Genomic DNA, 12,008 nt, shown 5'->3' with positions numbered 1-12,008 from the left:
TGGGTGTAAAGACCGAAGTGTGTGGGTGTGGTCACCAAACCGTACGGGCACAGTGACCGAACCCCCCAGGGGTAGGGATCGAGCTGCACAGGCTCAGGGACAGGTACCGGCTGACTGAACCTCACAGAACCACAGAATCATCTAGGTTGGAAAAGACCTTGAAGATCATCCAGTCCAACCATTAGCCTAACATTGGCAGTTCTCAACTACACCATATCCCTCAGCGCTGGGTCAACCTGACTCTTAAATACCTCCAGGGATGGGGACTCCACCACCTCCCTGGGCAGCCCATTCCAACGCCCAACAACCCGTTCTGTAAAGAAATGCTTCCTAATATCCAGCCTAAACCTTCCCTGGCGCAATTTGAGCCCATTACCTCTTGTCCTATCGCTTGTTACTTGGGTCAAGAGACTCATCCCCAGTTCTCTGCACCCTCCTTTCAGTGAGTTGTAGAGGGCGATGAGGTCTCCCCTCAGCCTCCTCTTTTCCAGACTAAACCCCCCCAGTTCCCTCAGCCGCTCCTCGTATGACATGTGCTCCAGACCCTGCACCAGCTTCGTTGCCCTTCTTCGGACACACTCAAGTAATTCAATGGCCTTTTTGTAGAGAGGGGCCCAAAACTGAACCCAGTAATCGAGGTGTGGCCTCACCAGTGCTGAGTACAGGGGTAAGATCCCCTCCCTGTCCCTCTGGGTACACTGATCGGGCCTGGGCCATACCCCTGTATCAACCTGCCCCGCGCAGCCCCCGCGGCCTGGGGACAGCCTGTGGTGCTGTGGTGCTGGGGGAGCGAGCCGGCCCGATCCCAGCGCCATCCCTGCCCTCAGAGGAGCGGCTGTAAGAGGCCTTTGCCCCTCAGGGCGCTCCCCCGCCCCCGGACTACATCTCCCAGGATGCAGCGCGGCGCCCGCGCCCTTAAGGCCCCCTGGCGGCGGCGCGCGGGTGCCTGCAGGCGCGGCGGGGCGGGCTGAGGCGGGACCGAGCCCGGGCGGGAGCGGGCGGCGTCGAGCGGGGCGAGGGGCGCGGGCTGGTGCCGGTGCCCACCGGCCGGGGAGGGGAGAGCCGGGTTACCCGCCGGTTGAGGTCGCGGGAAGGGGTAGCGTGAATTCGTCTGTGCGAGGAGCCGGTGCCGCGCCGCAGCCATGGGGAACCGCGGGATGGAGGACCTCATCCCGCTGGTCAACCGGCTGCAGGACGCCTTCGCCGCCATCGGGCAGAACGCCAACCTCGACCTGCCGCAGATCGCCGTGGTGGGAGGGCAGAGCGCCGGCAAGAGCTCCGTGCTGGAGAATTTCGTCGGGAGGTAACGGAGGGGGTGTCCCTGGGGAGCCCCGCCACAGGCAGGGCTGTGGGGGGGGGCGCGGGGAGAGCGGGTGCGTGGAGGAGCGCGGGGCGCCGGCAGAGCTGCCGCTTGCGGGGACGGGCGCGGGGCGCGCAGAAGCGCCGGTGCGCGGGCAGAGCTGCCGGCGGCGGGGGCAGCGGCGGGATGCAGGGGCAGCGCAGCTGCCGGCGGAGCGGCTGGGCGCAGGGGCAGCGCTGCGGGACGCCCGGGCGCTGCGGTGCGGGGCGGGGGGGGAAGGACGAGGGGTCTCCCTGCCTCGGGTGGTGGGGATCCCCCGTAGCGGGGTCCCCGCCTTTACCGCACTGTCGGGGCCGGTGGACACCCACATTCCCCCCCGCTTCCCCCCGCCGGGAGGTGCGCCCCGGCTGTTACATAACGGGGGGGGCTGCAATGTCGGTGGGGAGCAGCCGCATCCTCTCCCCTCCGCCGTGCGGGGCCGGCCGGGTGCCCCCTCCGCGGGGCTGCGAGAGATGGATGTTGTCGTTGGAAAGGGGGGGGGTGTGTGTGTTTAAGTTTAATCTGCTCCATCCCCCTCCCCCAGGCCAGCTCTGCTGTCCTCCATAGCGGATGCCATGTCAGGAGCTGCGGGGAGGCTATAGGAAGGACGGGGTTATCTCTTTCCTATATGCTCAAATCCCTGGGTGCTACCATTTTGTGACAGGCAATATACTGATGCCTTCCCTTCATGTGACCTTCGCATTCATCATCTGCAACTTGAGTAAATTGCAGACTGCGCTGCCTGGTTATCTGCTCCAGTGTAGACACACAACACCTGGGGAGGGGGGTTGTTCCTCAGGCCTCGTTAATTAATTGTATTCAGTGATACACAGGCTTTAGTTATCAAGGGGGTTTTCTATGCTATGAGGGGCATGCAAGTTGCAGGTGACTTGTCTTAGAAGCAGTGACTGCTGTGATACCTGGTCAGATGCTTGTGTGGGTTATTCCCTTTCAGCAAACTGCATTTGTGACAGCATCTATTGGATGTCATTCCCCCACCCCCACTTTTTCTTTTAAGCTGTTTGCTGCCGGATGGCTTATAAAGCTTTTCTACTGTTGGAAGGGTCTGCAGTGCGTATGAATTGTTTGTTTAGTTGTGAGTAGCCCCAAATTTTGGACTTGTGCAAGGGTAGCCTTGAGCAGCCGAGTGCAGGGTGTGCTGTGTCTATGAGGATGAAGGCACAGGGAGGGATATCTGGTGCAAAGAAAGCATGGTCGGAATAAGATTTTTTTTTTTCTTCACTGTAGATACACATTGAAAGAGTTTGGGATCCTTGTTGGAAGCTAACTTCCAACAGTCCGTGCAGTATCCCCCGGGGTGCTGGGAATCATGCCAGGGATCTTGCAGGAACATATTTTACTGAGCCCCATTTTACAAAGACCAGGATCCACTTGTTTGTCTATAGGCACAGGAATAAAGGAATGTTTCCTACCACCAAAGTGAAAAACTAGTTGTGCTGTGGCTTTCTAAGAAGAAAGGGAAAATAGGAAAGTGTGAGCAAAACAGGTTCACCTGTTGGCTCTGCTGTTTTCATGCTTTCTAAGTACTGGCAGCCTAACCTCGTAAATCCTTTTTAGAGGATCTATGCAGTCAGTGCTGCAGTGGCGTAATATATAATGTATGGCTGTCGGGCCAGAGGAGGGTTTGTCGAAGGACAGTCAGTGTGTTGGGGTACGCTGCCTCTCTCTTTTAGACTGAGCAAACAGGAGATATATTAATCGTTGTTGCATCTCCACTGGCACCAGTTGAGAACTGGGGATTTTATCTGCCTGGTTGAGAGCAAATGAATTAAATTGTTTTCTGTCTCTTTCTGATGACTGCTGTCCCAGGAGAACTTGTGACCTCACTGTGTCCCGTCAGTTGTCTTTCTAGCAGCAAGTTATAGTGCTGTGGCTTTTAGAAAATGAAATAATGAAGGGTCCCCTGAGCAGAAGCTGAGAGACCTGTCTGTAGAAAAGCATTTAGAGGAAATAATTGGAGTGGAAATGGAAAATATGTCAAAGGGAAGAGGTCTTTTTCCATTTGATACCCTCGAGTGCTGGCTAGTTTAGAGACTGGTAACATGAGACATCTTACCACAGAATGTATGTGTATATGCTGCAAAACCCAATCCTGTTAAAATAATGTTGGGGCCCTGCTGTAATGCATAGTCTCTTTTCTTTTTGTGTGGGTATGGGAAACTATGATAAGAAGCTATGGAAATAGTATCCAGAGTAAGCATGGCTCCTCAAGGTAATTGTGATGGGGCTGTTTTCTTGTTTGAATAAGCATAAGAAAAAATTGTGTGTAGACCTACTGTGTACAAATACAGTTATTGCTGTAGCGTGGACATGACATATGTCACTGCTCAAGCTTGATACCAGGATGGTGGTGCAGCTATCGCTCAGCAGCTGCTCACTGCACGGTGAATCTGAGCGCTGATGAGTTTCTCTTGAGTGGATGGAAATTTGTGCAAGGACAAATGCTGGTGCAGTTGGTACTGACTGATGGGCTTGATGGCGACACTTCAGCAGAGGGGCTGGATGCCTTGCCAGGGCTGGCTTCCCTGCTCAGTACCTGTGGGGCTCCTTTCAGACTGTCATCAAACCTTGTTCATGTAGCAGGGCAGCACGCTTGCCCCCACTGCCAGACCTAGCCTGTGGCTATACAGGACTTCAGCCTCGGGCTGCTGCTGGCACCTTGCAGTACCACTGAATCCCACGCATGCTGGAAACCTCAAAGCACAAAGGAGTGATGCTGACTGCAATCAATGTTTAGTTACATGTCTTACCAAACAAATATTTTTTTTTCTGTTCCTGAATGTGATCGCTTACTAGTTGCTGCTAATTACTCTTCCAGTGTCACTTACTCTGCTGTTAACAGATTATCCAACAGTGCAGAGCCTGTATTTATAATACCAGATGTCAGTGTGGCTGCTATGTGTGCATTTGCTGCCGGAGACTCAGCATGGTGACTAGGATACCAGCTGATGGTGTTAAAAATCACTGAAGAGATGAGAGAAGCCATGTAGAACCCAGACAGGTGACACATCTCTTCGCAGACTGGTTTATCCTGGGCCCCAGGACTGGAAGGAAGGTTAATCGGGTCAGCTCCAGGCATTTCCTGTTGGTGTGGTTATAGGCTCGTAGGATAATTCAGGTTGGAAGGGACCTCAGGGGTCATTTAGTCCATTCGTATGGTGTTGTTACTTCCCTGCTGCCACCTTTCTTAAATTAGAAGGTTTTGGAGCAGGCACCAGTACCAGCAAAATTGGTCAGATAAAAAGAACAAAGCATGTCGCATGTGCTAATTTGAGTTGAGAGAGCCCAAAGGACTCAGAAGAGGGATGTACAAAGCAGCCCATAAAGCTGTTTGTAAAATCATTCATGTTCATGCCACTTATTTTGCCATGTGAAAAGAACAAATATAAATGTGGGGTTTTTTTAAATCCTAAGATCTCAGAGCACTGTTACACAAGTCTTTGGATTTGTGGGAGTATTACTGTTATCTCTGCTTTACGAACAAGACAAACTGAAAGCACTAGGCTGTGTTCAGATGGCTGCATAAACGTCTGTGCCTTGTGTTTTTGTTGTCTGATCCAAGGCAGCGTGCTGCTCAGCCCTGCTAGGACAGCTGCATTGCTCTTCATGGAGAAAACAAGGCACCTCTGACTTGGGGAGAACAGATGGTTTAAGGGGGCTGCTGCGGAGGCAATGACTAAGAACTGGGAACAGTAGGTGGAGGGACTTGAATGGAGGTGAAACCATCTCATTTATGATCAGGGGAGCTAAGCAGTGCCAAAGTTTTGGGAAGTGAATCAGGGTTTACTTGACCCCAGACCTGAGCATTAGCCCAAAAGCATCCTCTCTTGGGATCTTTTATATCCCAAACCAAACAGGGGCACTTAGCGGTCTGTCACCAGGCTCTGATGGTATATGCTGAATTAGCTGATGTTTGTATGTTGCCTGGAAGGAAACGGGAAGCAGGCATGGACTTTGTTGGGTTAGCCTTGCCTCTCTTAGCAAACAGAAATTTCGGCATGGTTAAAAGAGCAGGGAAAATGCAGCATTGCAATGCCTGTGGCAGTGGTAAGGATAATTACCTATTAAGGTTGGTACTTGTGCTATTGTAATTGCCTTGACAAAACCAGGCAAGCACCAGGTAGCATGTGCTGCCAAGTGTGTCTTTGCCTTGCAGTGTCACATACTGAAAATGCAGAGCTAGATCTTGAAGCCACAGGATTTAGTTTGGTTTCAGGCATAACTTTGAGGAGCAACATTCTATCTTCATATCTCAACTTTCCTCAGCCATATAGAGATAAATACACCCCCCAAGATATGATGAGGGAATGCCTTCTTTCATAGCACTTTGCTTTGTTATGGGAAGCTTCTCCAGCAAAATACCTTCAGCAGTATTTAGCAACTGTCTAGAAGTGAAAGATCCTATAGGAATGCATATAAAGATGCAGATACTTGGCCTGTTCAGATGCTTCAAGAATGCTGTTTTGTCAGTGATCTTTGTGCTTTTAAGTTGCTCAGGCTTCTGCTGTAGTACATGCTTTGAGTTTGAGTGCTAGAGAGAGAACTGAGGGTCTAAATATTCTAAAAATTATAGATTGAGGATGTCTGCTGTACCGGGTAATGCTGAGCATCAATGCAGTACTTTAGTGGCAGGTTTAAATTTAAACAAGAAGATACGCTCACTAATTTGTTCTTCTCTGGCCACAAAAGGCGTCCTTAAATATGATTATTCTTTTTTTTAATTCTGCTTTGAGATACGTTTACATGCCTAGAGTGCTGGCAGAGAGTGTAATTGCAAGTTATGGACCTTTAATTGTAGTAAGATAAATACATCTGTGAGCTGACCAAATGCTGTTGTGTATTTGCAGGTTAAAGACATAGGCATTGCCTGGGAATGGATTTATTTAGGGTTGCAAAAGGTGATGCAAGAGCCAGGAGTAGGATTCTGCTGTTTAGAGATATAAATCGTGGTCAAATCATTGTCCTGCAAATGACAGCAAGCCTTTGGTCTTCAGTGGAGAAAATACCTATTTTCATCTCAGATTAATTGGGGAAGGAAGAAAATGTGGAGCACTGGGGGAAATGGATAATGTGTTACAGCAGACCACAAGATCAAATAATTTAACTTAAGAGAAATCTGTACAGCTCTGAGCAAACCCTTGTGGGAGGAGGAATGCTAGGAGGAGATACATAATTAAGTTAAAACATAACATAACATGGATGGCTGTAAGGGAGAGGGGGAAGCGTGAATCTCAATGTTTGTAGATGCAGTGTCTGCCTGTATTTGTCCTCTGACTACTTGCTTTAATGTTATAGGGATTGGCTCAAATAAATACAAGTCTAATCTTTTCTACTTCCTGCAGCAGTTAGATGTTCTCTGCAGATCTTGTTGTCTGACTGTATTCTTCAGCTTAACTCTTTAGTGATCTCATACTTTTGGTAACTGCCCGATAGCCTTATATTCACTAGGAAAAGCGATCCTTATGGCATGTCTCCGATCATATCAGAATTTACCCAGGGAAAGGAAACCAGCTGTTTCTCCAGTTTGGAAGCTGATGCTCAGTATTGTGCAAACTGGGGCTTGCCTGGACCTACTGGTGTGTGAAAATGACAGGTTGTGTTGTCGCTGGTGGAATTCACCATCCGATAGCTGGCAGATCGGGGGGATGTAGTCTTTGCTAGTGTGGACCTTGTTACCATGATAATCCTCATGTTGGGAACTTAGAGCATCTTGAGCTTCAATTAGTCCTTACTGTACTTTGAGATAGGTAAGTTATTGTTGTTTTTTTCCTATAAACAGTATGCTGTGATATAGGGGTGTAAAAAGTGCAAAACTGGTGTTGGAAAGAAGTCAGAAGTTCCTGAAAGCATTCCCCTAAGCTAAAACTGTCAGCTGCTACTGTTTTTCAAAACTTCATGTATCTTTTCACACAGGGGAAAAAAAAAAGGCGAAGCCAAGACAAACTTAAATGTTTTAAGGCTACTGATTGTTTTCATAAGTCATAGTTCAGTACCTAGCTGGGGATGCCAAGTCAAGTCCTTGAACCCACCTTCTCCAGATGCTCTGAGCAGACAGAACTCTGCTAGACTTGAATAGAAGGTGTGGGAGTCTGTCTGCAGCACCTCCTATCTGAGGCAGCTTCTGAAAATGTTATTCTAAGGCAGGAAGCTAATCCCCTTCCTGATCTGGTGAATTACTGAATGTCCCTACTTTGTACTTCAAGTTTGAGCCTGTACAAGTGTGAGTGAAAATTCTTTTGAGTAAGGATTTCCTAGTGTCTTTAAGATGAGCCTTTTTGAGGAGAAATGGAAGAAGTTGACAACTTAGCATAGATTAGTCAAGAAAACAGTTCTTGCTGTGTTCTAGCTACTGGGGTGAAACTTGTTATGGTGCCTTGAGCAGCAAATTCATTAGGCAAGAGCAAACCCATGTGTGCTCCACCCATGCGAGCCAGTACTCAGATTTTTTTTGTTTCAGGCAGTTCATTTGAGTGTCAAACCCAGAAGATTTACTGAAGGGGTGGCAGGCAGTCACCTAGAAGCATATGGTGTTCAGCGTATATGCCCAATGTAAAATTGATTTTGAGATGGCACCTGTGAAAGGAAATTTACTGGTAATACGCAGGGTAAACCTATTTCCTTGATACGCCACTAAAAAAAACCCACCCAAAAAACTTTGGGTGTAATACTTTCCTTCTTGAACTTGCAGATCTGTAACCGTATGAGTCAGAGTACTGCTAGTTGGGAGGAGAGCTAAAACTAAATCTGGTCCAAAAAAATAGAAAGAAATCTAGTCATGCATGGTGGGAAAATAACTCACTACTGGGACAATTTCTCATTCCGCTTGAAATTTTCTTTTCCTGATCTCAGACCTGGTTTTGCATATCCTCATAGAGAGTGAAAGCTCAAGGTAAAGGAATATTGTCTCTGATAACAGGGAGACAGGCATGTTCAGCCTTGAGATAAGAGTTCTGTTCTCAGCTCTGAAGCTAAATTATTGTGTGACTAATTTTTTTTATACCTTTTTCTCCATCTGTAGAAAGGACAGGCTGTTCGTCTCATGTCATGTAGGTGTATATCATTAATGGACACTTGAAATAGCACTAGAAAACGTTAACCATAAAGTAAGAAACTATTTTCCCTAACAATCAACTAAAACTCTGCAAGGGTGGTACAGCGATGTCTGCCTGAGCCCTTTGGAAGACCTGCCTTCTCTCCAGAAGTGGTGTGCCAAGAGCTGTAGCTGTTCATGCAGCCTCATTTGCCCAGTGTTTCTGGTTAGTTAGGTCTGCTCTGCAGAGAGGCTGGGACTGATGCAGCCACCTTTAGCTGCTGGCATAGGTCAGATACTGGATTTGAGGAAGCAGGGTATTCTTAGAAAGCGTTGTGAGATGAGAGGCTGCACTGGATGAACTAGTAGCACTTATATGTTTGAGCATTGTCTCTCAGAGCAGAGATGGGTGGCACAGCCCCGTAGAGGAATGAGCCCAGGGTCTTGTCCCTAGTGACTTTAAACACTCAGATGGTCTGGTCAGACCTGGAGGTGGTCAGACTGCAAGCAGGACTGGTTTTGAAAAGCTCCAAAATCTCTTTCTCTTTATTTACGTTTATCTGTGATCCTTCGTAAAGCATGCATCATGCTTATTTTTCAGTGACTTAGTGGAATTTAGTCATGAGGATTGGATGTCTTGCTCAGGACTAACTACTTTAAATACTGGGGTGACTATGAAGAGAGGACTGAGACAACATTTCAGTGTTTACTGAGGAGCAGGCAAGAGTATGCATCAAAACATTGTGACTGGCTTCCGAGAGCACGATTTAATGTTAGATATTTAAACAGTTATTCCAGGTGACCCGTTGATACTTTGTACTTATGTCCAGCTTTTTGTTTTCAAAGTCCTATTAGTGAATAGCTTAATAACAATTGAATGGAAGGGGCTCAGTAATTTTCTCAAGCAGTTTTATATAGATGGGCAGACAGGACAATTAAGTTGTTGGAAGTTTGCTTCCTGCATGACCTTCAAGCTTGTCACAGCTCCTAGGCTGGTGCTGACTATAACAACTGCTTTTCTTTCCTTCAAGACACAGCATGGGAAGAATGAGCCCTGAGTCTGAAAACAGTGTCTCTGATTGTTCTCTGCCATGTTAGATGCTCTGAAAGGTTTGGCAGATCCAGCCACCACCAAATGGTAGTGAGATGGTGTTTCAAACCCTGGTCAGTAGCTTCTTGCAGTTCAGCATAACATGCTTTTGGAAGCATCTTGGAAGCAGACGTTATGCAAGCTCCTCAAGCTGTGTCTTGCTGACTGGAGGCAAACTCGCCAACTTCTGCCACTTTTTTGCAAGTCTTGTGACTTCTGTGGCTTTTCTTAGAGCCCTGGACACAGCAATTAAGCTAACAGAAGAGCAGTGTATCTTTTGGGTTGAAAGAATCGATTTCTAACATGGATGCTTGAAGGTACTTTTTTTTTAAAGATGCTTGCTGTTCCCTAAGTGCTCCTGGAGACAAGTATAAAGAATCCCAGAACTTCTGAGACCTGTATTGTCAACTGTTCCCTTCCTAAAAATCAGGGCTTAGTCCCAGAACTATAAACTCTGCTAAAATACTTGTGTTTCAGTCACAATGAGCAATAAATTATACAAAATGAGGTTTGGAGTAAACCCAGTTTCTCACTTTTGGCTGAAATAGGAATTGCACTCAAGTCTCTGGGGGTGAAAATACTATTTTAATAATGTATTGCCTCAACAGTCCCCTTTAACACTCCCTTTCCTGTTTCTTACAGCTTTAGGTTGCAGCTGTGTTGAAGGGTGAAGAGTTAACACTACTGTAACAAACATGAGAATTGCTGGGATCCTGTCTGACTATGCTAGGACTGTTATTTTGTGGCTCTGAAACAGTCTTGATGGAAGAGTGGCCAGTGTAGTATATGGGGTGCCTGAGAGAGGACATAGCTGCTATTAAACTGATACTACTGTGGATTTTGGCTGAAGAGCCAGGCAGTGTTGCTGTAATACTGTATAAAAGCTGAGCATAAACTGCAGCTGTGTTTCAGAGTAGTTCTTCAGCTGCATGTAGACCTTTTCTCAAAGCATCAATAGGCAGAAGTCTACAGAGATGCTGAGTACTCGGTTCTCAACATCTGCAAATGTTTTTACAGCAGGGCTAACTTACCCTGGAGAGCACTAGGAAAAACTATTATTTTTGCTTTTTTTTTTTGAGAAATCCAGGGATGGGGGAGGCTGTGCTGAATTTCTTAGAACAAGAAAAGAGGTACCTAAAGGCAAAAGTCTTGAAGTCTTTGTTCAGTTCCTCCTCTTTGCTTTCCTGCCACTCTTGCATGTGTAAAGGCAGAGTAAGTTATGTAGGATCTGACTCGGTGCTCTGACAACAAATTAACAGGTAGTTTCAGTTCTGAGAACTTCTCCCCATCCAAGTAATTATAAATTTCTAGAAACAGGGGCTTATAAGGAAAATAACTGTCCATTTGCCACCTACCTGCCAGCACAGGAACAATTCTCTGTCAGCAGGGGAATACACCTGATGACCTGTTAGTTTAGAATTAAGCCAGTAAAAAACAAAGCTCTAACCCTCACAGTTTTTATGCTGATATTTAGCTCCATTGACTTGTTTATGATTTACTTTAGTCTTATGCTACTCTGGATCAGGATGAGGCCTCTTCATTGTAATACACATATTCGGTTTTCTCTCTTTTTGGCTGCTGTGATCTCTTGAGTAATCTCTGGCTATTTCTTAAGATGATTGTGCTTTTACTTTTAATAGAAGCTCCTCAGTGAATAGCTGGGAAGTGTCTGAGCATGACTGTGGCCATGAGAGGAGATCTGTTGCAGTGGGGTTATAGCCAGAGGTAAGGAAGAGATTGGTATATACCAAAATGCAGAATACTCTGAGATTGGTGCATGACAAGGGTCACACTGCAGAGCTGGTGCTGTAGCTCTAGTGCTGAAACTCAGGTCATCTCTTCTACACCAGTGCAGCTCTCAGCAGAGAGCCCAGCAATGTACTTTCCTCTGGGCTGTGCTACTTTGATATTCCTGTTCCTAGGCACTACTCTCTGCTTATGCCCGTTCATACAAGATGTGTTTGTTATGCCAGGACTGCATACTACCTGGCACCCCAAACTCATCTTGGAGAAAGAGGTCCATTTCCTGAATGAATTTGTATAGACTGTTGAAAAAATGATATTTGAAGAATACTTACTTCAAAAGAACAAGTGAGGCACTGCATTAGCACTTGATATTTTGCCGTCTTCTGTTTGGACTTAGTTGAATTCAAACTGGACACCTGGACAGGCAAAAGCAAATGTTATTAGAAATCAATGTATTGGTTTGAAGGGGTGAGGGGAAGATACCAGGGAAGGAATTTAGATTTACTTATGGAAAATAGGGAAAGGAATGGAAGACTGGAAGACTCTGGTCACTACACCACAATTTTTCTGTAGATTCAGAGTGCCTGTTAATAGGCAACACCAATTTGACCCTCCTGCTTTTTGAATTTAAGCCCTAAAAGTTTTCCATGAAGACTTGGACTCCTTTAGAAATTCTGTGAATGTGTATCTGTATATAAACCTGCCTTTTTGTCACCTCCTGTGGTCACTGCCCAAACTTAAACAGAGAAAAAAATGTTCCTTGGAACATGAAAACTGCTGTC

General features: G+C 46.7%; 1 protein-coding gene across 19 annotated transcripts in view; it reads left to right on the top strand.

Moving 5' to 3' along the window:
* The first annotated feature begins 987 nt into the window (after positions 1-987).
* DNM1 (dynamin 1) overlaps positions 988-12,008 on the top strand; it is a 69,521-nt gene continuing 58,500 nt past the window's right edge. For 11 of the 19 annotated variants that reach the window (XR_012631808.1, XR_012631805.1, XR_012631807.1 and 8 more), the window contains exon 1: positions 989-1,303. Coding sequence is in view for 13 of the 19 variants with exons in the window: in XM_074890957.1 (XP_074747058.1) it covers positions 1,143-1,303 (161 nt within the window). In the remaining 6 variants the exon portion in view is untranslated. Of the gene's footprint in view, positions 1,304-12,008 lie in introns of all 19 variants that reach the window. The other 8 variants (XM_074890956.1, XM_074890961.1, XM_074890953.1 and 5 more) reach the window with 2 other exon arrangements.

This window comes from Strix uralensis, chromosome 21 (genome assembly GCF_047716275.1).
Source record: "Strix uralensis isolate ZFMK-TIS-50842 chromosome 21, bStrUra1, whole genome shotgun sequence".
NCBI classification, from domain to species: domain Eukaryota; kingdom Metazoa; phylum Chordata; class Aves; order Strigiformes; family Strigidae; genus Strix; species Strix uralensis.
Note: the sequence above shows the minus strand (reverse complement) of the source record. Positions and strands in the feature narration are given on the sequence as shown.